The following is a 22,111-nucleotide window of genomic DNA, read 5'->3' on the forward strand; positions in this document are numbered from 1 at the left end:
TGAGCGCCGGAGAGGTGTGGTGTGTGGGGTGTTGAGACCCCAGCCCATGAGGGCGATATTTTGCCTAGTAGGGCGTATGACCCAGGAAAGGGGTCTGGGGCCAGGTAAGGCTAAGGCCGCCTGAGCCCCAACCTTGGGAAGCCCGAGCGCGGGTAGCGCGGCACAGGCCCCAAGAGAGGGCGGGCATATGGAAACAAGAAGCCTGGGAGAGGGACTGGCGTGCAAGAACAAGCCCGGAGGGCAGGTTAAAATAAGAGGCTCCAGGGTGAGCGACTGGCACCCTACTGGCACTAAGTCCCAGAGAGGGGCAGGCGCGCAAGAGTAAGCCTGGAGAGGGGTGGATAGGGGCCTTACTGGTGGGAGCTCGACAGAGCCAGGTACGCGTTTAGAGGTCAGGAAGGACCGAGCGCATGTCTAAAAGCCTGGGAAAGGGCGAGAGGGTGAACAGAAGCCCGGGAGGGGTGAGTATACGACACAAGAACGTCCGGTACACCTGCAAGGCTTGGGGCGTGCTAAAGGGGAGGCTGGAGGCATGCACGGCCCAGAAGGCTGGGGTGCACCAGGTCGGTACACCCAGAATAGGGGACGGGATATACTTGGGCACCGTGTCCAAGGGGATGATTAGGCAGCCTCCCATAGAGAACCAGATATCATCAAAGACGTGGCGGGCGAGACAGAGGGTGCTGAGTCGCCCTACTTGGCACAGTAGGGGGGGCACTAGAGGGAGCACAGCCGCCCCTGCGCCCTGCCCCATGACAGAAGCCTTCCTTGATGTCCTTCACTAAGTCACTTAGAAGACATCTGTACAATGCCCTAGCACTCACCAGAGTACTACTAAGAAGCATAGATTTGAATATCTAACTCCTGCTCCACAGGAGCCAAATCTAGGAATAAGGCACTTAAACTGCCCCGAGAATAATGCTTCTCCCGAGCATGCCAGACACAGATGTCACAGTCTCAGGATGGTTTCACTGCCTCATTTTCAGAGTGAGGGAATGGTTCTCAGCAGCCCTCTCAGGAATTTGGTGGAATGAATATACACATGATCTTTATTGAGTCAGATCCACAAAAAGACTTAGGCACCCAATAGCCTGCTAGCTGTCCCCTGCCAGGACCTAAATTCTAAATTGAGATCCCTGAAGCTGCTTGGCCACCAATCTAATCTTGCAAGAATCTGAAGTCCACAGGCATGTTAGTTTCATCAGCAAAGTTTCCCGGTACCTGGGGACCAAAGTCCTTTCGATATATTAGGGCCACAGCTACAGGTGTACGAGACAAACACAAATAGGAGGCTAGCTTAAAATAGTAAAATAGGAATGAAGAGAATGAGGAGCAGGAAAAATGTTCTGAATAGAGGTAAGTGGAAATTGGAACTTCTATCCTGTGGGGAATTCAACATTTCACATTTGTTTCAGTCCTTAATGAGCCTGAAAAGCTTAAATACTGTGATATCTCATGGAAGCGAAAGTCCGATTTCCACTTGCATCTACTCTTAAGAATTAATTGGAACATGATTACACTTGTTGAAAAATGTTTATTTGGCAGAAACTGGAGTATACATTGAAATACAATTGACAGAAAACAATCCTGACCAGCTGTACTGGGCTACTAAACATACTGCAGGAGGCAAGAGGTACGCATACCCCTGAAGACAGACAACAAAAAAGAAGAACAAAATGAATCATTATGGTTACATGATGAGTTGTAAGCAGGTAGGCATGAAAAAGGTGCACTTCTGTTACTTCAGTACTTACCCTTCTCTCCCCATAAAAAAAAAAATTAGCCCAAGGAATCCAGCAGAATGCCAGAACTATGATGCCCAAGGTCAGTCATGAAAAGTGCAGTCATCAGTAATCATCATAATTTTTTCCCCAAATTATCTTTAGACTTTCCATTAGAATATTTAAACACACACTTTTTCAAATATAAGAATTTATTAGTCTATAATGAGTGTCATCTCACTAAGAGAATGTGATGAATGTCCTCACTTCCCTCTCTCTGTGATTTATGATCTTCTGATACATGGGAAGCATCAATTGTCCCTTTTTTTACTAGAAGTACTTGGTAAGTATTCTGTAGAAGGAGGTAGTTCCTGACTGTTGGTGATTTCCTCTTGGTGGGACAGGAGCTGCTCATTGTTGTTATCTGTTCCCACTGCCTCAGACTCCATCATTGTAGATGGAAGAGTCTCCTCTTCTTTTGGCTCAGTCTGTTTACTGTTACCCATTTCTTCTGCTTGAGACTGGATGTTCTGTGGGTTAGGGGTTTCTTCTGATTCCAGATGACCCTGTGGGGACTGGAATGGTATATCAGGCCTTCCATTACCTGACAGACTGCCACTAGAAGCAGCTGAGCATTCACAAACATGACTGCTGCTAAAGCAAGCCTCTCTTACAGACTGAAGATTCTTTACTTCTCCCTCATGTTTCGTGTCCAGAAAACTGGGGAGTGATACAACAAAGTATGATGCCATTCTTTCAGCTATTGTACTGATGATGGAATTCTTAAAGGAAGAGCAGTTATTGTCCTCATCTGAATGCGTGTCCCTCCGAAACCACCTCTGGAAACTGTCTCTTCTGGCAAGTTCTTCAGAAGATCCAAGAGTGAAAACTGACTCATCAACAGCCTGCTCCACACTTGACCAACTTGATCCTGGGACTTCATCATCTGAAGGCTCCTCATCATTACTGGCTGTTGATTCATCAGCAGTAGTATGACAATGATTCTCCTCCTCCTCCTCCTGCTGCTCCAGTTCTTCGGAACCTTCTTCCTCATCTGAAGATGTAGTAAGAGAAGAATAAGACTGGTATACCTCTTCATGCAGAGGAAAAGGAATATCATAACTGGCTCGCCAGTCATATGCCTTAATGTTGAAAGGAGATCGGGCAAAGTTGATGAATTCGTGCAAGAAGTGATTGGTGTAATAGAGCAAGTGAGGCTGTAAGATATCTGCAAATGCTTGACTCTCAAGATCATAATAAGTCATATTATGTAAGATGATATGCTGTATATCATTGACTAAAGACACATGAGAACCACACAGTACTCTCAGTTCACGCTTCAGCCAGGGAACTAATCTTCGAAGGCTGGCTGGGTTGTGATGAAAAAAATCTGCAGAGATATTCCTGTAGAATCCTCCAGACTGGATACTTCTCACCCTCACACCAGATCTGTAGAGTGCTCTCCTGAACTTAATTGTTAACTGCTCTCGTACTTTCCCAAGAGAGATTCCACCTAGATGAGATGTTCGCCTTATTGCAAAATGTCTTACCAGCTCATCAATTGCTCTCTCCCTCACTCGAATTAGTGGACCTGAAAATCCATCATGCAGAATCCCATCATCTGGTGGGGATTCAGGCCTTTGAGTAGAAGCTGACCTTACCTCAAAAATGACAGATGACCTATTCTCCACAGGTAGGACATATTCCTCAAAGTCATTGTCAGCTTTGATGCTATGGAAGAATGAATAAAAATGCTGCATGCACAGAGGACATTCTGCTTTCCTTTCTGACCACTCCTGTATACAAACAAAACAAAACCCATGGAAACATGGATTTAAGTAGGATGCATTTTGGATTCTCTCCAAGCAAATAGGGCATCTTGAGTCTGAAGATGTATCTGTTGGCATAGAAATATTTTCATTGCTTGTCCCAGCTGTGGAAGAAAAGCTGCCATCAGTTTTAAATTCTTCACATGAGGATGCCATATCTGATGAAAAAGAAAAAAGAAGTGGATCAGTAGGTTGATTCAGTGGTAGGCTTGTCTGGCTAGAATAATCAGAGGAAATGGCTTGTTTTACCACTCCACCTGGTTTCTAAATATTCTTTTTGTCTAGAGCACATATATCCAGTGTTCCCTGTAAGGGTTAGTGATCCATGAGCAATCCTGGCTGGGATTACATGGCTGTCTCAGCGTGCCCACCCCTCCCTCATCCTGCAGCAGCCTGTGGCTGGGTTAGGGCAGGGGTGAGCAACCAGACACAAAGCCAGCAGTGGTGGCAGGGGGAGCATTGGCACAGCACTGGGTGTCATGGACCCCTGCTCCCCCCCCCATTACTACGCCACTGTGTGCACAGCATTAAACGTTATTGCATGGTATGATATTTTTTTGTTGTTGTTTTGTTGTTTTTTTTGTTTTGTTTTTTTACTGTGCACAGTCATGCATGCATACAGCTTAGATGGAATACTGCATATATCCCCTCAACTAGTCTTGGTAAAAATCTTCTACTATAGGAAGAATACTGGAAGATGGCAGGGAAGAAAGTTTCCTTTGAGGGTAGTTACTACCATGCAACTTTTGTCCCAAGTGCTAGCTACAACCTAAAGCCAAGCCAACTTTCTCTAAGCCTGACCCTGCCATAACTTAAGTAGGGTGACTGGGACAGTACATTTTATAGCAGGGACCACTGCCCTGGGAATCACACAGTTGCCTGGAACTGCTCAGCTGCACTTCTTCCATAAGTGCTACCTAACTCCATGCAAGAAATGGATCAGATTCTGGTGACCTGATTTCAATGGGATTGCTGATTTTCCAGAGGAGCTTAAGGAACCTGGATGCTTAATACTCTTTGCTCATTTGAAAGTATCAGTCCATGGGAGTAAGGGCAGCATACTTTTCCTCAGAAAGACAATCTGCAAAGTATGACACTGCTTAGTGAAAGGATGTGAGCGTCTGGCCCACTGAAATCACTCAGCCCATCTCAGATGGCTTTTCTCTCACATTACCTCAGTGCAATAGGAAATTATTTAATTTCAGTTTTCTGTGACCAAGATTTTTTGGAAATGCCTTGAGGGTTTCAGGTGTTTTTAATTTGTGTGTTCAACTTGAGGGACTGCACCTGAAGAGAAGGGAGGAAGGAGGTATTCAGGCTTCCTTAAAAAATATAGATCTAAAGTTAGATATTCAAACCAAGTTAGATATTCAAACTGATGTGCCCAAAATCAACAGTTCTGTCGGAAAATACTGGCTAAAGTCCCAGCAAAGCCAAGTGATTTCAAAGGGGAACTTCTCCCTGCCTAAGACAGCAAGAGACTTCAGGGGCTACTAAATTGTCCACTTTTTAAAACTATCACATAACAGCCCACCATTGCCATCTTATTTATCCTGGGCCTCTTTGCTTAAAAGAAAGGAAAAAACAAAACAAAGGAAACAGAATTGCCTACTCTTTAATTCTCATCAGTTTTCCCAAAGGAATGACGACCCTTCCTCTCACCATACTATTTTTAGATCAGTTATTAATACAACTAGGATTACTGGAATAGCCTTGGGTTCCATGAGATCTTTTTCAGGATAACATGGGGCATGATGAAATATTAGCAGTGTTAGAAGTGCAAACACCTACACATGGTTCACAAACTAAACCCAGAGTTTTCGGATAGGAATCCATAGCGTCAAAAATATTCTGACCTGTTATGGTCTTTCTGTGTTCTTTGAAACAGAAGAATTGCTTTATAATTCTTCAGTAGTCAAAAAAGAGGGAAAACTAAGAGCAGCATTTTCAAAAAGGAACCTTGAGTCTAATGAGTGGTTCCTCGAGTTCCAAAAGGTTGGGAACTACTGATATAGATCAGCCCTTCAGTGGTAGTAGGAAAGGGGGAGGAAAGTGAGAGAGGGGAAGAGGGTGGAAAGATGCACCCAAAAATCCATTGGCAAGCACCAGAGGCTCATTCTTACAGCCCATCTCTTAAAAACTGAGCAAAACATGGAGAACTAAAAGCTGAAATAATTTGTCTTTTAAATCATGATGCTTATTGAAAACATGTTTCAAGAACAGGTTCTGAATCAACTTCACCACTAGAAAAGAAAAAGAAAATATGTTCATCCTTGCTGAATGGCATTAAATAACTGATGACTTACACTCTTCATTTCATATGGCTACCCAAAATGTACCTAACCTTCCTCCCCCACAATCTCAGTGTTTTTTAACCCCTGTAAGTACCCTGAGAGCTTTGTGTGTTGGATATTATATATTTCCATTATATCTGCCACCTCCCCCACCTATTAGAATGGAAAGCAGCCCTCTCAATGTCATGACCCTTGCATTACCAACACCTATAGGGACTTAAATGAGACTTTTCTCCAACCTGCAGAAATGCTGCAGGACTCTTCTTATATTCATGGTTCTTGTTAAAGCAGGTGGAAGACAAAGGTGACTCAACTGCTTTAGAACTAGAAAGAAACATAGGAGACTTCTTGCTTACTGAAAGCTTTGCATTTTCATGTCACTGCCCTCCAAATAGGAGTTGCACTTCAGACAAAGGGATGCTCAGCCTTATTAAGGAGCAACACATGAATAATTCAGACATCTGTGACAAGTGATAAAGGGTCTGGAAATAAACTGACTCAGGTTCTTTGTGAATAGATTTAAAAACAACCATAGACATAATGAACGTTTGTATTACAAGAGCATCAACAGGCCTGCAGTGGAGAGGATGCCGGACAAACATGAGACACTGTCCTACCTCAAAGGTCCCAGAATTTAAATAGATTTAAAAGTGTGGGGGGGAGGGGGAATGCGAAGAGACACTGATGAAGTGACTTATTCATAGATTCATAGATTCATAGATGCTAGGGTCGGAAGGGACCTCAATGGATCATCGAGTCCGACCCCCTGCATAAGCAGGAAAGAGTGCTGGGCCTACATTACCCCAGCTAGATACACATCCAACCTTCTCTTGAATACCCCCAGGGTAGGGGAGAGCACCACCTCCCTTGGGAGCCCGTTCCAGACCTTGGCCACTCGAACTGTGAAGAAGTTCCTCCTAATATCCAATCTAAATCTGCTCTCTTCTAGCTTGTGGCCATTATTTCTTGTAACCCCCGGGGGCGCCTTGGTGAATAAATACTCACCAATTCCCTTCTGTGCCCCCCGACGAACTTATAGGCAGCCACCAGGTCACCTCTCAACCTTCTCTTGCGGAGGCTGAAAAGGTCCAGTTTCTCTAATCTCTCCTCGTAGGGCTTGGCCTGCAGGCCCTTAACCATACGAGTGGCCCTTCTCTGGACCCTCTCCAGGTTATCCGCATCCTTCTTGAAGTGCGGCGCCCAGAATTGCACACAGTACTCCAGCTGCGGTCTGACCAGCGCCCGATAGAGGGGAAGTATCACCTCCTTGGACCTATTTGTCATGCATCTGCTGATGCACGATAAAGTGCCATTGGCTTTTCTGATGGTTTCGTCACACTGCCGACTCATGTTCATCTTGGAGTCCACTAGGACTCCAAGATCCCTTTCCACTTCCGTGCCACCCAGCAGGTCATTTCCTAGGCTGTAGGTGTGCTGGACATTTTTCCTCCCTAGATGCAGCACTTTGCATTTCTCCTTGTTGAACTGCATTCTGTTGTTTTCTGCCCACTTGTCTAACCTGTCCAGGTCTGCTTGCAGCTGTTCCCTGCCCTCCGATGTGTCCACTTCGCCCCATAGCTTAGTGTCATCTGCAAACTTGGACAGAGTACATTTCACCCCCTCATCCAAGTCGCTGATGAAGACATTAAAGAGTATTGGTCCAAGCACCGAGCCCTGTGGGACCCCACTGCCCACACTCTTCCAGGTCGAAACCGACCCATCCACCACAACTCTCTGGGTGCGACCCTCCAGCCAATTCTCCACCCACCGGACTGTGCAGTAATCCAAGTCACAGCCCCTTAACTTGTTCACCAGTATGGGGTGGGATACCGTATCAAAGGCCTTCCTGAAGTCCAAGTATACGACATCCACCCCTCCTCCTGCGTCGAGGCGTTTTGTGACCTGGTCATAAAAAGAGACTAGATTGGTCAGGCACGATCTACCTGCCACGAACCTGTGCTGGTTTCCCCTCAGCATAATTTGTCCTGCCGGGCTCTCACAAATGTGAGCCTTGATGATTTTCTCAAAGATTTTTCAAGGATGGAGGTGAGACTGATTGGCCTATAGTTACCCGGGTCCTCCTTCCTCCCCTTCTTGAAAATGGGAACCACATTGGCCCTTTTCCAGTCCTCTGGGACTTGACCCGTTCGCCACGAGCGTTCAAATACTCCCGCCAGTGGCTCTGCAATGATGTCGGCCAGTGCCTTCAGTACCCTCGGATGGAGCTCATCCGGGCCTGCCGACTTAAAGGCATCCAGTTCTTCCAAGTGACCCTGCACCACCTCAGGGTCCACGCATGGAAGTCTGGTGCCTTGCTGCTGCCTCCCTACACTCCCAGTGAGAGACTTGTCATGCCTCTCGCTTAGGAACACTGAGGCGAAGAACTCGTTGAGGAGTTCAGCCTTGTCCCCTCTGTCCGTCACCAATTGTTTCTGCCCATTTAGCAGGGGTCCTATTCCTCCCTGGGCCTTCCTTTTACTCCCTATATATCTAAAAAACAATTTCTTATTGTCTTTTACTTGGGTTGCCATCCTCAGCTCCATGGTAGCTTTGGCCTGTCTAACTGCCTCCCTACAAGCACGAGCAGAAGAGGTATATTCCTCTTTGGTGATCTCTCCCTGTTTCCACTTTTTATGTGCTCCCCTTTTGGCCCTTAGTCTGCCCTGGATTTCTCTGGTCAGCCAGGGAAGCCTCCTGGCCCCTTTCCCTCTTTTACCTCGCACGGGGATCGTCTCGCTTTGTGCGAGAAGGATAGCTTCCTTAAGGCACAGCCACCCTTCTTGGGCTCCCATCATTTCAAAACTACTACTCTGCAGTGCATCCTTCACTAATCGCCTGAGTTCGCTGAAATCAGCTTTCCTAAAGTCCAGCACGTTCACCCTACTGGTTACCTTACCCACTCGACGCCTTATGCTGAATTGTACTTTTAGGTGATCACTGTCCCCCAGATGGCTACCGATCTGTAGGTCCCCTACTATGTCATCCCCCGTTGCCAATACCAGATCCAGTAAGGCATTCCCCCTAGTGGGACCATGTACCTCCTGCGTCAGGTGGAGGTCCTGTACACAGGTTAGAAACCTGCGTGAGCGGTGGGACTTTGCTGTCTGTGTCTCCCAGCAGATGTCCGGGTAGTTTAGGTCCCCCATGACCACCGACCACCGCCTCTTTAGCTTTTATGGTCTCTGAGAGTTGCCTCAGGAGCCCCAAATCTATTTCTTCCCCTTGATGTGGGGGTCTGTAGCAGACCCCTACCACCAAATCCTTTTCTCCTTGCCCCCCAACTTGTTTAAGTTCAAATAGTTTTCAATGTTGGAGCTGGAAATAAAATGTCCAACTCCATAGTACCCTGCTTATGAGAATGCTCTGCCTCTGTCCCTAGTGTAATTTGATAATAACACTGGAGATAACAATGTGCTATTATCCAGGTTAATAGCTTGGAATCAGGGTCAGGGGCTTCCTAAAATTCTGTTTGCCCTTGTTCTGTATAAGAATGATCCCTAAGAAAAGAGCAAAATTATTCTTGCACAATCTGTATTTCGTGTGGGGATCACCCATTCAAAGGTGGACCAAGCATTGCTCTGCTAAATGAATGAGATCAAAGCACAAGATAATGGCACCCACAGGTTGGGTTCTGAAATAACCTGAAACACAACTTTAACAAATGTAACTATACATGGCTGTCTCCGCACATGTTGAGCTGACTGAAAGACTTCTTAGCCCCTCTTCCCCCACTATGGTGCTTTTTTTTTTTTCATCCAAGTTTCCCGAAAATTTTCTCCACTTATAGGTCTGCTCCATATAGGACCATCTAAGCTGTTTAAATCACTAATTTCATGGTATGGGAAATGGGAATTAGCACTAATTTAAGTTTAATTATAACAACCGCTAGATAAAACAATATTTTACTGCATAAATACTTCAGATTTCAAGAGACAAACAACTCTAGATTTTTAGTTTTCCTTAAAGTTACTTACAAGTGACTAGGAATTAAATCTCCCATGATTACTAAAGAGAAGTGCCAGAATTTTATATTCATAATGTTAACCAATCAAGGCTAATGACAAAGCCAAGGAATTTTTTTTTTTTTTTTTTAATATCTGAAAGTTTGTTATGGACCTGAAGAGTAATTTTGGGGGAAATATATGCTGTCTGCACCTGTTCTAAATCCAAAGCACAGCTCACATTTGATTATGGAATCACTACTGATATCCACGAATAAGAAACACAAGTAATTGTAAACACTTTGTAAATGCTTACCTCAAAGTAGATCCTAAAGGTTGGATTGTTGGCTTTTCTGTTGCATTCCCTTATATCTCTTCTTCATTCCACTTTGGCATGGGCACCTCTCTCCTTTGTAATGTGTCTCTCTCTTTCTTTCCTCATGTCTTCAACTCTTTCTCTTGGTCTCTTATAGCTTCAAAAGCCTATGTCTCCTCTGCTCCTTCAGACAACATTCTGATTGGATCTTTTTGGTGATGTCACAACCACATACCAGCTCATAATAGTTGCATAGCTGGGACCTTGTTGTTATAATTACATTCAAAATTGCAAAGCGAGTCATGTTAATCTGGTACATTTGTAGAGGAAGTGGTTCAAGAGGGACTTACTGGTCCTTGAGACCTGTCTTTGTCTCTGCATCTGGCTCCTATGGCTGGACAGTGTGGGGCTGCTCCTGTTGTGTCCCAGCACCCAACTCCTACAAGTTGGCAGTGGAGTGCTGTTTCTGCTGTGTGCCAATACCCAGCTCCTACAGCTAAGTGGCACTGGGCTTTTCCAGCTGGAGTCCTATGCCCAGATGGGGCAGGGCTGCTCCAGATGCCGCAAAGGTTCTGGACAGTGGGGGTATCGCTCTAGTGCCTCCTCTAAGTCAGTGTTTGAGCCTGATACGCCTCTCAGCCCTCTTAGTTATGCTACTGGGGGCATCCAGCTACTTCAGGCCTTGAAGTGCTCTACATTCCTAGTTCTCTTAATAACAGAGTATGTTAAATATGGCTTCTCACACTGTGGAAATGAGTGAAAGGAAAAGGCCAGTGAGGGGACAGAAGACAATTAGATGCTTTCCCCAGTCCCTGACATTCTTCCTTTAGTGTCCATTTCCATAGCACTGAGGTAAGACATACCTGTGCCACAAGAGAAAAGGATGGAAGGAAATTTTCAAATTAAAATAAAGTTTAAATTCAATACCTCAAAACTTTTATTTTCATCTTTACTTGCTGATTAAGGCCTGGAAACTAAATATTTGGAAATTACATATTTTCTAAATATTAGGATTTTGTTTTAGGGTTCCTTCCCAACAAAAAAAAACTATCATGTGAAAGTTGGGGTGGATGGGGTGGGGGAGGGTCAGAGGAAGAGAAACAATTTTTACTTTTTTCCATATAAGTGGGTATTTCTTTTGGAAAATAGAACAAAAATAAAGTTCCAAGAAAAACCTGAAAATGTCAAAGCAATTTGTGGGATGGCCTTTTCCTGCTTCTTTAAGTGCTTAGGTATATCAGGCATTGCCAACCTTCTGGAAACAAAAGTACTGTATTTGGCCAAAGTGCTGGTATTCCTTTCAGATCCAGATATTACTATCTCACCAGACTGATAAAGTGCAAGGAATATAAAAGGACATTGGAAGCCTCAGAATCCTGGGAAAAGCTGTCCCTAGGAAAAGCTTGTAACAGCTTTTCAAAATGCACAGACCATTTTATGGCAGGTTCAACACTATAGAAGGCAAGGTGGAGCTGCAGTACCCAGAATCGGGACATTTCAATGGTGACTTATAGCTGCCTTTATTCCTCTTACTTCTGTGGTCATGAATAAATAAAATCACAACTAGCAGAGCCTATTCCTAGATCTCTATGGTTATTTTTAAGGTGCAAGCTAGTTTTTCTTTGGGTGGCCTGGGGGAGTTCTGATCCAGAGCTATAGGGGGGGTGCCTGTCTCCTGTTAGCAAGAAGCCATTCATCCTGAGAAGTTAGCTGGAGTCCTACTGTAAATAAAGCATGTGTGCAAAGTGCCTTTGGTGGCAATTAACATACAGCAAGCAGCCCCTTGAAATCTTAGCATGGTATCAAAAGGGAATGCAGAAGAAGGAGATTCTCCCCCAAAGGCAGGGTATCTTTTCAAAGCAGTTTTCCTTGACAATTGCTTTATCTCATTTTAAAGATTTGCTACTGCCTTTAGCACAAACAGCCCCTGAAAGAGGGAACAAAAGGTCAGGTTTTTCTCTCTTGGTTAAAAAGAAACCATATGAAAGTGAAACAGACTTGATTTTTCTTTATTCTGAAAATACCCTTCACAAATCACTCACATTTCTCAAAACAAAAGTAGCTGTTCCAGCCACTAACTAACCTCAAGCTAACAAAACAAACTGTTCTTCCCTACTCCAAAACAAGGTCTGCAGTGTAAGACATTTTATTATATCTGAGGCAGCTTTGGGTAGGGGTGGGAGGGAGAGTTTAGGCAATCAAAAGACCAGAGAGTCAAAATGGAAAATATCTTTCAGATTTGCTCCATCTGGAGAAGCAAGTGGTTAATAAGTCGCATCCATGCTGAGCACTATATACTTATCCAAGTATGATGTAAATGACTAAGGGAATTTTAAGAACACAGGTTTTACTTGTATGTGACTGCTTCAGTGGTCTCATACCATAAGGGATATTGTAATGGGTTTACATGCGTATGATTTTTGGTGTAATTAGAATAAATTTGCTTTTATTCTAGCTATTTATTCCACATTAAAACATTGTTTTAAGAGGACAAGAAATATGCAAAAGGAGGAGGAAGAGTGAATTGAACTTTCACTTTGCTACAAGTATGCCTCCTTCATTCTTTGAGATGCAGCCTGGTGTAGCAAATAAAGAAATACAATAAGAATTAAATTACCTGGTGCCAGCTCCACCACAGATCTGCACAGTGACCTTAGGAAGCCGCTTTTTCTACGAGCCTTTGACTTTCAGCCTGCCATTTATCTTCCATACCAGTATTTAAATGGAAAGCACTGCAGGGCAGATTATGGACAACTTCAATTCCTCGGATTACAGAGCCTGGATGTACAGAGCCTTTATGTACTACAAATAGTACACAGTTTTTCCTAAGAATAAATCTGTGAATTGGTATTCTGTCTTCCACCGTTTGAAGTACACATTCCCTTCATTAACAATGAGACAGGGAATGTATCGAGTTACAAAGCATCTCTCATAAATATGGGTCAGCAGGAGTTTTACAGGGCCAAAATTGTCTGCTTCCCCCCCTTGGTGGAAGAATTATGAGCATCCTTTTATCACAGTGATAGGGCTAGAATTCCATCCTGACTGATCAAGATTCAACAAAAAGGTATAAAGGAATATTAGAGCTAGTAATTATTTTACTATCTTATTAAAATATATATAAAAATAATTAAGAATCACAAATGCTGTTTTTAAAGTGGGTTAAAATAATCTAAGGTCTATTTTTATGATAGTAAGTACTGTGCATCTCACGTTCCTTTCAGCATTATTATTGCTTTTAAAGCATTTTTCAGTTCAGATACAAAATTAACTTTGTGGATAATCTGTTACAGTTAATTGACTGGAGGTATAAAGCTAAGGGTACGCAAAGACTTCACACCTAAATCAATCTAACCCTAGTTAGGCCAATTTAAGCACCTTGTGAATAGATTTCATAGACTTTCATAGACATCAGGGCTGGAAGGGACCTCGGGAGATCATCAAGTCCATAGATTTAAGTCTGTACAGATGTTTGGGGAGGGTAGATGGGACAAAAAAATGGCTGATCCAATCTTACTTAGTTCACTTCATCAGATGAACTAAGCTAAAAATCAGGAATGGGTTAACCCAATCTAACAAATGTCTCTTTATGTTCAGAATGCAGCACCAGGGCTGTGCTCTTTTTATGCTCCAATCCACCTATTTTTAGTCCCTGATCCCTGTACCCCCAGACAGAGAACCCCTCAGCAGACACACCACCCACCCACCTGCCCTACAGACCCACCAACCCCTCTGATCCTGCCAACCCACTGCAGACCCACTACCTCTCTCCCCCCTCTATGATCCTGACTTAGTTTACGCTGTGTGATCATAGATTGGGTCGCACTTGCAGGAATCCATGGCAGGAACCTGATCTAAGATGTGAAGATTGAGGCCCCAGTGATGACAATTTGAAATGTGGAGACACTGATAATTAGAGTGGTCTTGGAGCCACTCTAATTAAAGCACCCCCATCCCTGCAGCACATGTAAAAATAACCCAGAAGTCTTGCATGCCCTAAAACAGTAGCCACCATTTTGTCTAGAAAAATCCTTATATCTTGTCCACCCATTTAAGATGCCATAGGTATAATTTCCCAGTCTGCACTTATCTGTTACTTCTCTTCTTTGTTTCCAAGAAGAAGCATTGATTTCATTTTCAGTGAAAGATGCAGTATGGTTATATATAGCTGGCAGGACAAGGAAACAAAAAAGTGTATATGTGGATGGGTGATATAAGGTACTGCAACTGAAAAGTTAAAATAGTATTTGGCTACACAAACACCCCCAGAGATCATTAGAAGTGAACAGAAAATCAAGTTTAATCATGATAGACTATTTTGAGGGATCAGCTCATCTGGCCTTTGTGGTGTGGTCTATCAGGTGGCAGATTCCTGTGCTCATCTTTTAAATAGGTGTAACATGATTGCACAGATGCAAGTGCTTTCAAGCATCACTTGGAGAAGTCAAGTAGACTCCCCAGTAGGCACACCACCTAATTCTTTTGTCAGGTTCGCTGTCTTTGGAATTTGTTCAGAATCTTTATCTTCTATTCCATATAGAAATATAGGAGAGAGATTCTGTTTACTCTGTACTTACATTGGTGACAAGCTGACCCCCAGGAAATGCATGTACCATCCGGCTTATGGCCACATGGCATCTATCATAATGCAAGTTCTATGTATAATAGACGATAAGCCTGAAAAATCTGTAATGGCTCAAGGTAAGGTCCTCAATGCCTCATCCTTGGTTTGACCAACTTTTTTCTCCAGCAAGATGAGAGTTTTAACTTGGCATTAATCATTGTTCTGAAAACTTCTAGATCCTAATTTTATACTAGTCATAGATTTCAGAGACATTTGGGCTGGAAGGGACCTTGGAAGATCATCGAGTCCAGCCCCCTGCCCAAACAGCAGGAAGTCAGCTGGGGTCATAGGATCCCAGCAAGATAAGCATCCAATTTGCTCTTGGAGTTGTTCAATGTAGGTGCTTGAACCACCTCTGATGACAGGCTGTTCCAGATTTTGGGGGCTCGGACAGTAAAGAAATTCTTCCTTATGTCCAGCCTGAAATGGGCTCACAGTAGTTTATGACCATTCGACATCATCATCCCCTGGGCACTCTAGTGAACAAACATTCCCCCAGATCCCGGTGGTCACCCCAATAAACTTACAGGTGGCCATCAGATCACCCCTGAGCCTGTGCTTTTCCAGGCTAAAGAGCCCCATGGCTCTCAGCCTGTCGTTGTAAGGTCTTTTTTCCTGACCTCTGATCATGTGTGTGGCTCTTCTCTGGACACTCTCAAGCTTCTCCACATCCTTTTTGAATTGTGGAGTGCAAAACTGGATGCAGTACTCCAGCTGCGGCCTCACCAAGGCCGAGTACAAGGGGAGAATGACGTCCCGGGATTTGCTCGAGAAGCATCTATGGATGCAAGCCAGCGTTTTGGTTGCTTTAGTAGCCTCAGCATTGCATTGAAGACTCATGTTCATCTTGTGGTCAATGATGACCCCCAAGTCTCTTTTTTTCCATAGTGCTAGCCAGCGTAGCACTGCCGAGCCTATAAGGATGCTGCAGGTTTTTCTTCTCAAGGTGGAGAACCTTGCATTTTTCAGTGTTAAACACCATCAGGCTCTCATCCAGCCATTTGCTGAGCCTATCCAAATCAGCCTGGATCATCCGCCTGTCTTCTGGCGTGGATGCTTTTCCCCAAAGCTTGGTGTCATCGGCAAACTTGGCCAGTCTGCTCCTGACTCCAATATCCACATCATTACGAAGATGTTGAACAATATGGGTCCAAGGACAGAGCCTTGGGGGACCCCACTGGTCACAGGACACCATGATGAGCAACTGTCATCAATTACTACCCTCTGGGTCTGACCATGGAGCCAATTTCCCAGCCAGCAGATCATGGTGGACCCAAGGCCACAATTGGCCAGTTTTGCCAAGAGGTGATCATGGTATACCAGATGGAAGGCTTTTTGAAGTCAAGATATATGACATCAATCTCTTCTCCCTTCTCCAGGTGATAGGTCACCTGGTCATAGAAGGAAATGAGATTGGTCAAGCAAGACCTACCCACAATGAACCCGTGCTGGCTATCCCTTAGGATGTTGGCATCGGCCAGTCCATTAAGGATGGCCTCTTCAATAAACTTTTCTAAGATCTTCCCCAGGATAGAAGTCAGGCTGATGGGCCTATAGTTAGCCAGATCCACTTTCCTCCCTTTCTTGAAGACAGGCACCACATTGGCCTTCTTCCAGTCTTCAGGCACTTCACCAAAGTGCCAGGAGTTTTCAAAGATCCGTGCCAGGGGCTCAGCTATGATGCTCACCAGTGCGCTGAATACCCTGGGGTGTAGATTGTCAGGGACAGCTGACTTGAAGGTATCCAGCTTCTCAAGATGTTCCTTCATGAGGTCAGCATGTATGGAGGGCAGAGGATCTCCCTCACCCGGACCTCCCTGTCCTGTGACAGGCATGGGCGTCCCATGGGACTGATGAAAGACCGATGCAAAGTACCCTTTAATAGGTTGGCTTTTTCCTGGGTGTTAGTTGCCCCATCTGGTTCAGCAGGGGTCCAATGTTGCTCTTGCTTTTTCTCCGGCTCCCCACATATCTGAAAAAGGACTTTTTATTGTCCTTGATGCTCAAAGCTAGTTGGAGTTCAGTTGCAGCCTTGGCTTTCCTAGTTTGCTCCCTGCAGGACTGGACCAGTGCAGAATAATCCTCCTTGAAGGTGAATCCCATCCTTTATCCTTTGTAGGCTTTTCTTTTTAGCCTTAGGAGGTCTGCTAGGTCCCTGGAGAGCCAGGGGGGCTGCTGTGCCCTCTTGATGCCTTTCCTCTGAGATGGAATAGACTTAGCTTGTGCATTGAGGACCGCTGCCTTGAAGAGCAACCACCCTTCTTGAACTCCCCTCCCCCTGGAGTTGTGGTCCCTTAGGGCCTCACTGACAAGCCTCCTGAGCTTGTCAAAGTTGGCTTTCCTGAAGTCAAGGACTTCAGTGTTGCTGACTGACTTGCCAGCTTTATGGCAGATGGTGAAGGTGATCCACTCGTGGTTGCTGTCACCCAACTTCCCATTGATCACTAGGTCGCCAATTAGGTCATCCCCTGTAGCCAGTACCAGGTCGAGCAGTGCTTTGCTTCTCGTTGGGCCATAGACTTCTTGAGTCAGGTAGAGGTCTTCCACACACGAGAGGAAGCTTTGCGACCACCCGGATTTTGCTGAGTGGTCCTCCTACGAGATGTCCGGGTAATTGAAGTCACCCATGACAACCATGGTCCTGGAGCATGCAGCCTCAGCCAGTTCCTGGGTGAACTCCTGGTCAAGCTCAGGATTTTCGGTGGGAGGTCTGTAGTAGATTCCCACCATTGTGTCCCCTGTGCCATGTTCCCCGTGGATTTTAACCCAGAGGGTCTTCAGTCATCCACCCTCGTTGCCAATAGCAGCATGCAGGAATATGTAGCTTTCCTTAACATAGAGAGCTACACCCCCGCCCCTTTTATCTACACAATCCCTCCTGTACAGGGTATAGCCATCTATACCTGAGGTCCAGTCATGGGTGGAGTCACACCAGGTCTCTGTTATCCCTATGACATCATAATTATTTGCATTGAGCAGGAAGACGAGCTCCTCCTGCTTATTACCCAAGCTCCTGGCATTTGTGTACAGGCAGGCAAATGTCCCCTTGGGGGCTCTTGCCTTGCCCACAGATTCTACCAGGGCTGGGGCAAGGGTGGGCTCCCTTAAGTGCCTTGGCCTGCTGGCTTTGCAAGGGTTGCTTAGTGGGCCAGCAGTGGCGGTAGTCCCTCCATCCCCGAATGGGCTTAGTTTAAAGCCTGGTGGAGCAGGTCAGCCAGTTTGGCTGAGAAAAGCCTCCTCCCCAGGGGAGAGAGGTGGAGGCCATCTCTTCCCAGCAGCTCGCTGCCTCTCTCACCAAAGAGCAGGCTGTGGTCATGGAAGCCAAAGCCTTCCCGATGACACCAGCACCGCAGTCTTTGGTTGTCTACGTGGAACCTCCTCTCCCTCCTCAGCCCATAGCCCGAGACTGGGAGGATCAACGAGAACATCACCTGTGCCCCCAGACTCTTTAGCCCTGCTCCCAAATCCCTGTAGCGCCTCATGACCTGGCTGGGAGCACTCTGAGCCATGTCATCGGTGCCCACATGAATAAGGAGCATAGGATAGTGGTCTGTGGGCTGGAGGAGCTTTGGGATCTTCTCCACAATGTCCCAGATGCGGGCCCCCAGGAAGCAGCAGACTTCCCCAACTAAGGGGTCGGGGCGGCAGATCACCTTCTCAGTCCCCCTTCAGGATGGAGTCTCCCACAACAAACACCTTACGTTTTGTCTTGGGGAGAGTGGGGGTGGTAGCTGCACTTGAGCCTGTGCTGCCTGTGGGAGCTGGCAACTCAGCAGGCTCTGCTGGAGCAGCAAGAGGTGTGTACCTGTTACTAAGCCCCAGTGGGGCAGAGGCCTTGGTGCGGTGGGCCTTAGGGCCCTTGATCACTTTGGTCCATGCCCCCGACTGGACAGAGTGGGAGGTCCCAGAGTCCTCCTTTGTCCTGTAAGGAGACGGTGGTCTACCCTCTGGCTCCTGGGGGAGAAGGGTCTGGCAGTAAGAGTCAATCTCCTGCTCACAGTCCCTGATGGCGCGTAGTCTCTGGACTGTGGCCTGGAGCTCCTCCAGCTGGTGTGCCAGAGACTCCAAAAGGAAGCAGACCCAACACGGAGAGCTGGCCATACTCCCAGGCCCCAGAGCCTGAAAAAGGTACAGGCAGCCTGTGCAGCTGAGAACCAGAGGCTCCGTCTGCGTGGAGCCCAGAACCATGGGTTCTGTCTGGGTAGTGGTCACTGAGGTACCCAAGGTGCCAGAGCGGGGGTTTGTAGAGCCCAAGGGGACCCTCGGGGTGCGACGCGTGCCCATCCGTGTCATGCCTCTGGTAGGCTGGCTACGGCTGGGACTGTCTACCCTGGGGGGTTCACAGGCAGGGTCTCAGGCCCTCCCGCACCCTCTCCTGCACGAACTCCACACTAACTCATGCACCAGCAGACAAGCGTGCCTGTTTGCGCAGCCTGATCGCGTAGCTCCCTGGGGGGCTGCGCGAAGTAGGGGCCTGGGCAGGGCTTGACCCAGCCTGGCTCCATGCAGCCACCTCCTTCCCTCTCAGAGAGGGGTTAACCCCTTCCCACCACAGCCCCACTTGCCTTCGGCTGTGCTGGGGGTCGGCAGGGGGCTCTGCGGCTGTTGGGGGGTGTCTAGGGGGCTTCAGGGGAGCAGAGGCATGGCAGGCTTTCACCCGCGCCTCTTGCTGCTCTGGAGCGTAACTGGGGCATTTTTTGCTGTTTGGCGGGCCCTTTTAAATGTGCACATGTGCAGTAGGCCTGCTGTCGGGGAAAGCTGCTCTCAGGCAAGGGGGGGGCCCTGCCCAGGATTTGGGGGGCCCTGTCCTACTGGAGGAGGACTGGTGAGTACCCCCTCCTACCTTTCTCTCTCCCTGGGGGGCTGGGTCAAGTAGGGGCCTGGGAAGGGCTAGTCCTTCCTCTCAGGCATTTGTCAGGCCAAGATAATTAATCCAGAACTTAAAACTTCTTATTTTCTCCCTCCACTTTCCCAAACTTCCCATTTCCCAACCCCAGGTGTATTCTTCCACAGCTAGTAAGTGGAGTCAGATTTGCAGGCTTGCTGACCTTATCTCCCTACGAAATCCAAACAGAACTCTCACAACTAGGTCAAGAAGACTGGAAGGACTACAAAGGCCAAATTTGAATCAGAACTATAGAGCAAAACAATGAGAAAATGTACTATCAATGAAGCTTCCCCAGGAGCTCTCTCTCTCTCTTAGAAGGCATGATAGTTTTAAATAAATTTCTCTGCCCATTAAACACACACACGCGTGCATGCACACACACACTTGTGTAGACATAATATTCCATCTTTAAGCAATAACCGATTCAAGTTCTACTTTAAACTCTGACAGTTAGTTGCTACAAAGGTGTAATACTTACTTCAGACAACCCCAGCAGATTCAACTTTCATCACATGCTACACAAGGCAGTAGTCCTATTTCAGTTTTACCTGTTTTCTTCCCCATCCCTTCAGAGTCCACATGAAGTGCATTTCTACACTAAGTGGCCTCTGCAACCATCACCAACCCACCAAGTGAATGCAAGCCTTCACTATGGGTTCTGGTACTATGGATGCTGAAGCACAGTCTGGGAGAGCACCAGATGCTGAATGGACCATGTCAGCTAGCTGAGCAGCCTCTCTGTGTACCTTTAGCCACCTGCGGGCTACTGGCGGAATGGATGATTGTGTTCTGAATGGAGGCGTTCTGCCTATAAAACTTTATAATGCAGACTAGCAAAGAGACCTAAGTTCTTCAGACTATACACCACAAATGGATGCCATTTACGGTGTGTTAAACTGAAAGCTCAGGAATGCAATAAAAAAACCAAGATTCTATACCAACTTTAAGGCCAAATGTCATCTGAGCAGACTTAGAAGACAGCAGGCCACTCAAAATGCCTAGCTGGAAATTGTTCTTCACACTTAATTCAAGCCCACTTTGTTGGCATAACATTTTAGACCCTTCCTTTTTTATCTAAGCATCTTGCTGTGCAAAAGTAATCTGTTTGGTTTATTTGCATTTCCAGTGAAGATCTTGGCAACAGAGATCCTAGTTTCCTTTGTTTTGTGAAGAAGTCACTTGGGCTTGCAATCTATCTTCCAGGTGACTTAAGGTTAGGCAGCCAAATATCTGTGGGGTTTGCCTAGGATGTTTCAAAGTCTGAAACATCATTTGAGGTGAAAAACCACTAGTTTGGAAGGGGCTGGCCTTGCAAAATGCAGGACTGGTCCATGTCTAGGGCCCCTATGCATTATCACAGAACCAGAAAAATAGGGCTGGATAGGATTTCAGGCAGCCATCTAGCCCAACTCCTCCTTACTACCTGCCCCCAATTCAAGACATGATCATCTTGGTCTAAGCGAGGGGTGGGCAAAATATGGCCTGCTAACTGACAGCATCCAGCCCACAGCTGCCCATGTCACTGCATATGGGGCTAAGCCCAGCACATACTACACTCCAGCCTGCACCTGCTAATGGCACGGTCTTGGCCCCAGCCAGTAGAGTTGCTCCTGCTGCTGCTGCACTGGCCCAGCTACTGCTTGGCTCTTCCTGCCTCCAGTTGCTCCTCCTCCTGCCCTGCTGCACCACTCTAGACAGCAAGTAGTGTAGGGAAGTGGATGTGGCTGTGGGGGCACATGCCAGGTACCACATGCCCAAATGGGTGTAATCCAAGTGGTACTCCAAGATGTACCCCCTCTACAATTGAAAGGATCAGAGCAGGTGCATGAGCACTGTGAGAGGTGTAGGGACCCTCCTTCCCTATCGAGCAGAGCCAGATCACCAATGGGGACTGAACCATACACCTTTTAAAGAGGGAAACAGTAGTGGGAACATAACATATATAAACCAGGGGAGTATAGGGGACACTGCAATACCCCGAGGGGATGGGATTCAATAAAGGTTAGGCATTCACATTTGTAGACATATTCATCTAGTTAACAAAAGACAGGTTTAACAAAATACAAAACACAAACAAGACAATAAACAATACTGATTGATAAAATATAAAATGCATAAAATACAAAGCCCCAAGTAACAAGAGATAGAGGGCATAAGTACCTGAAGGGGGAAAATGCAATGCACCCCCTCCGCTCCAACAAGAGTTTCTCCCCTGTTACTTCACTCACCCCTACTTGACACAGCTAAAACTTGAACTCAGATCTCCCACATGGTAGGCAGAAACTCTACCACACAGCTTTCATTGCTGAGCCTGGTCCTGGATGCTGGGGCTTTTAACCTTCTGGAAGCCCCTGCCTCACGTTGAGCTGCCCTGCCTCTTGCTGGAGAAACTGGAAGCGGAGCTGGGAGCCTCTCGGGTCACTGCACAGCTTTCTGCTGGAGCCAGGCAGGGAACCTCTCCTGCTGGCTGTCGCCTCTTGCTAGGTATCCTGGAGTCC

General features: G+C 46.3%; 1 protein-coding gene across 1 annotated transcript; it reads right to left on the bottom strand.

The window, feature by feature from the left end:
- Positions 1-2,032: 2,032 nt before the first annotated feature.
- Positions 2,033-3,646, bottom strand: LOC149868609 (E3 ubiquitin-protein ligase Topors-like). Its single transcript, XM_090037658.1, has one exon. The coding sequence runs from the start codon at positions 3,626-3,628 to the stop codon at positions 2,033-2,035; it is 1,596 nt and encodes a 531-aa protein (XP_089893784.1). The 5' UTR covers positions 3,629-3,646.
- Between the last annotated feature and the right edge of the window lie 18,465 nt (positions 3,647-22,111).

Source organism: Crocodylus siamensis, chromosome 3, assembly GCF_052110815.1.
Source record: "Crocodylus siamensis isolate JL-2025a chromosome 3, ASM5211081v1, whole genome shotgun sequence".
Classification (NCBI taxonomy): Eukaryota; Metazoa; Chordata; order Crocodylia; family Crocodylidae; genus Crocodylus; species Crocodylus siamensis.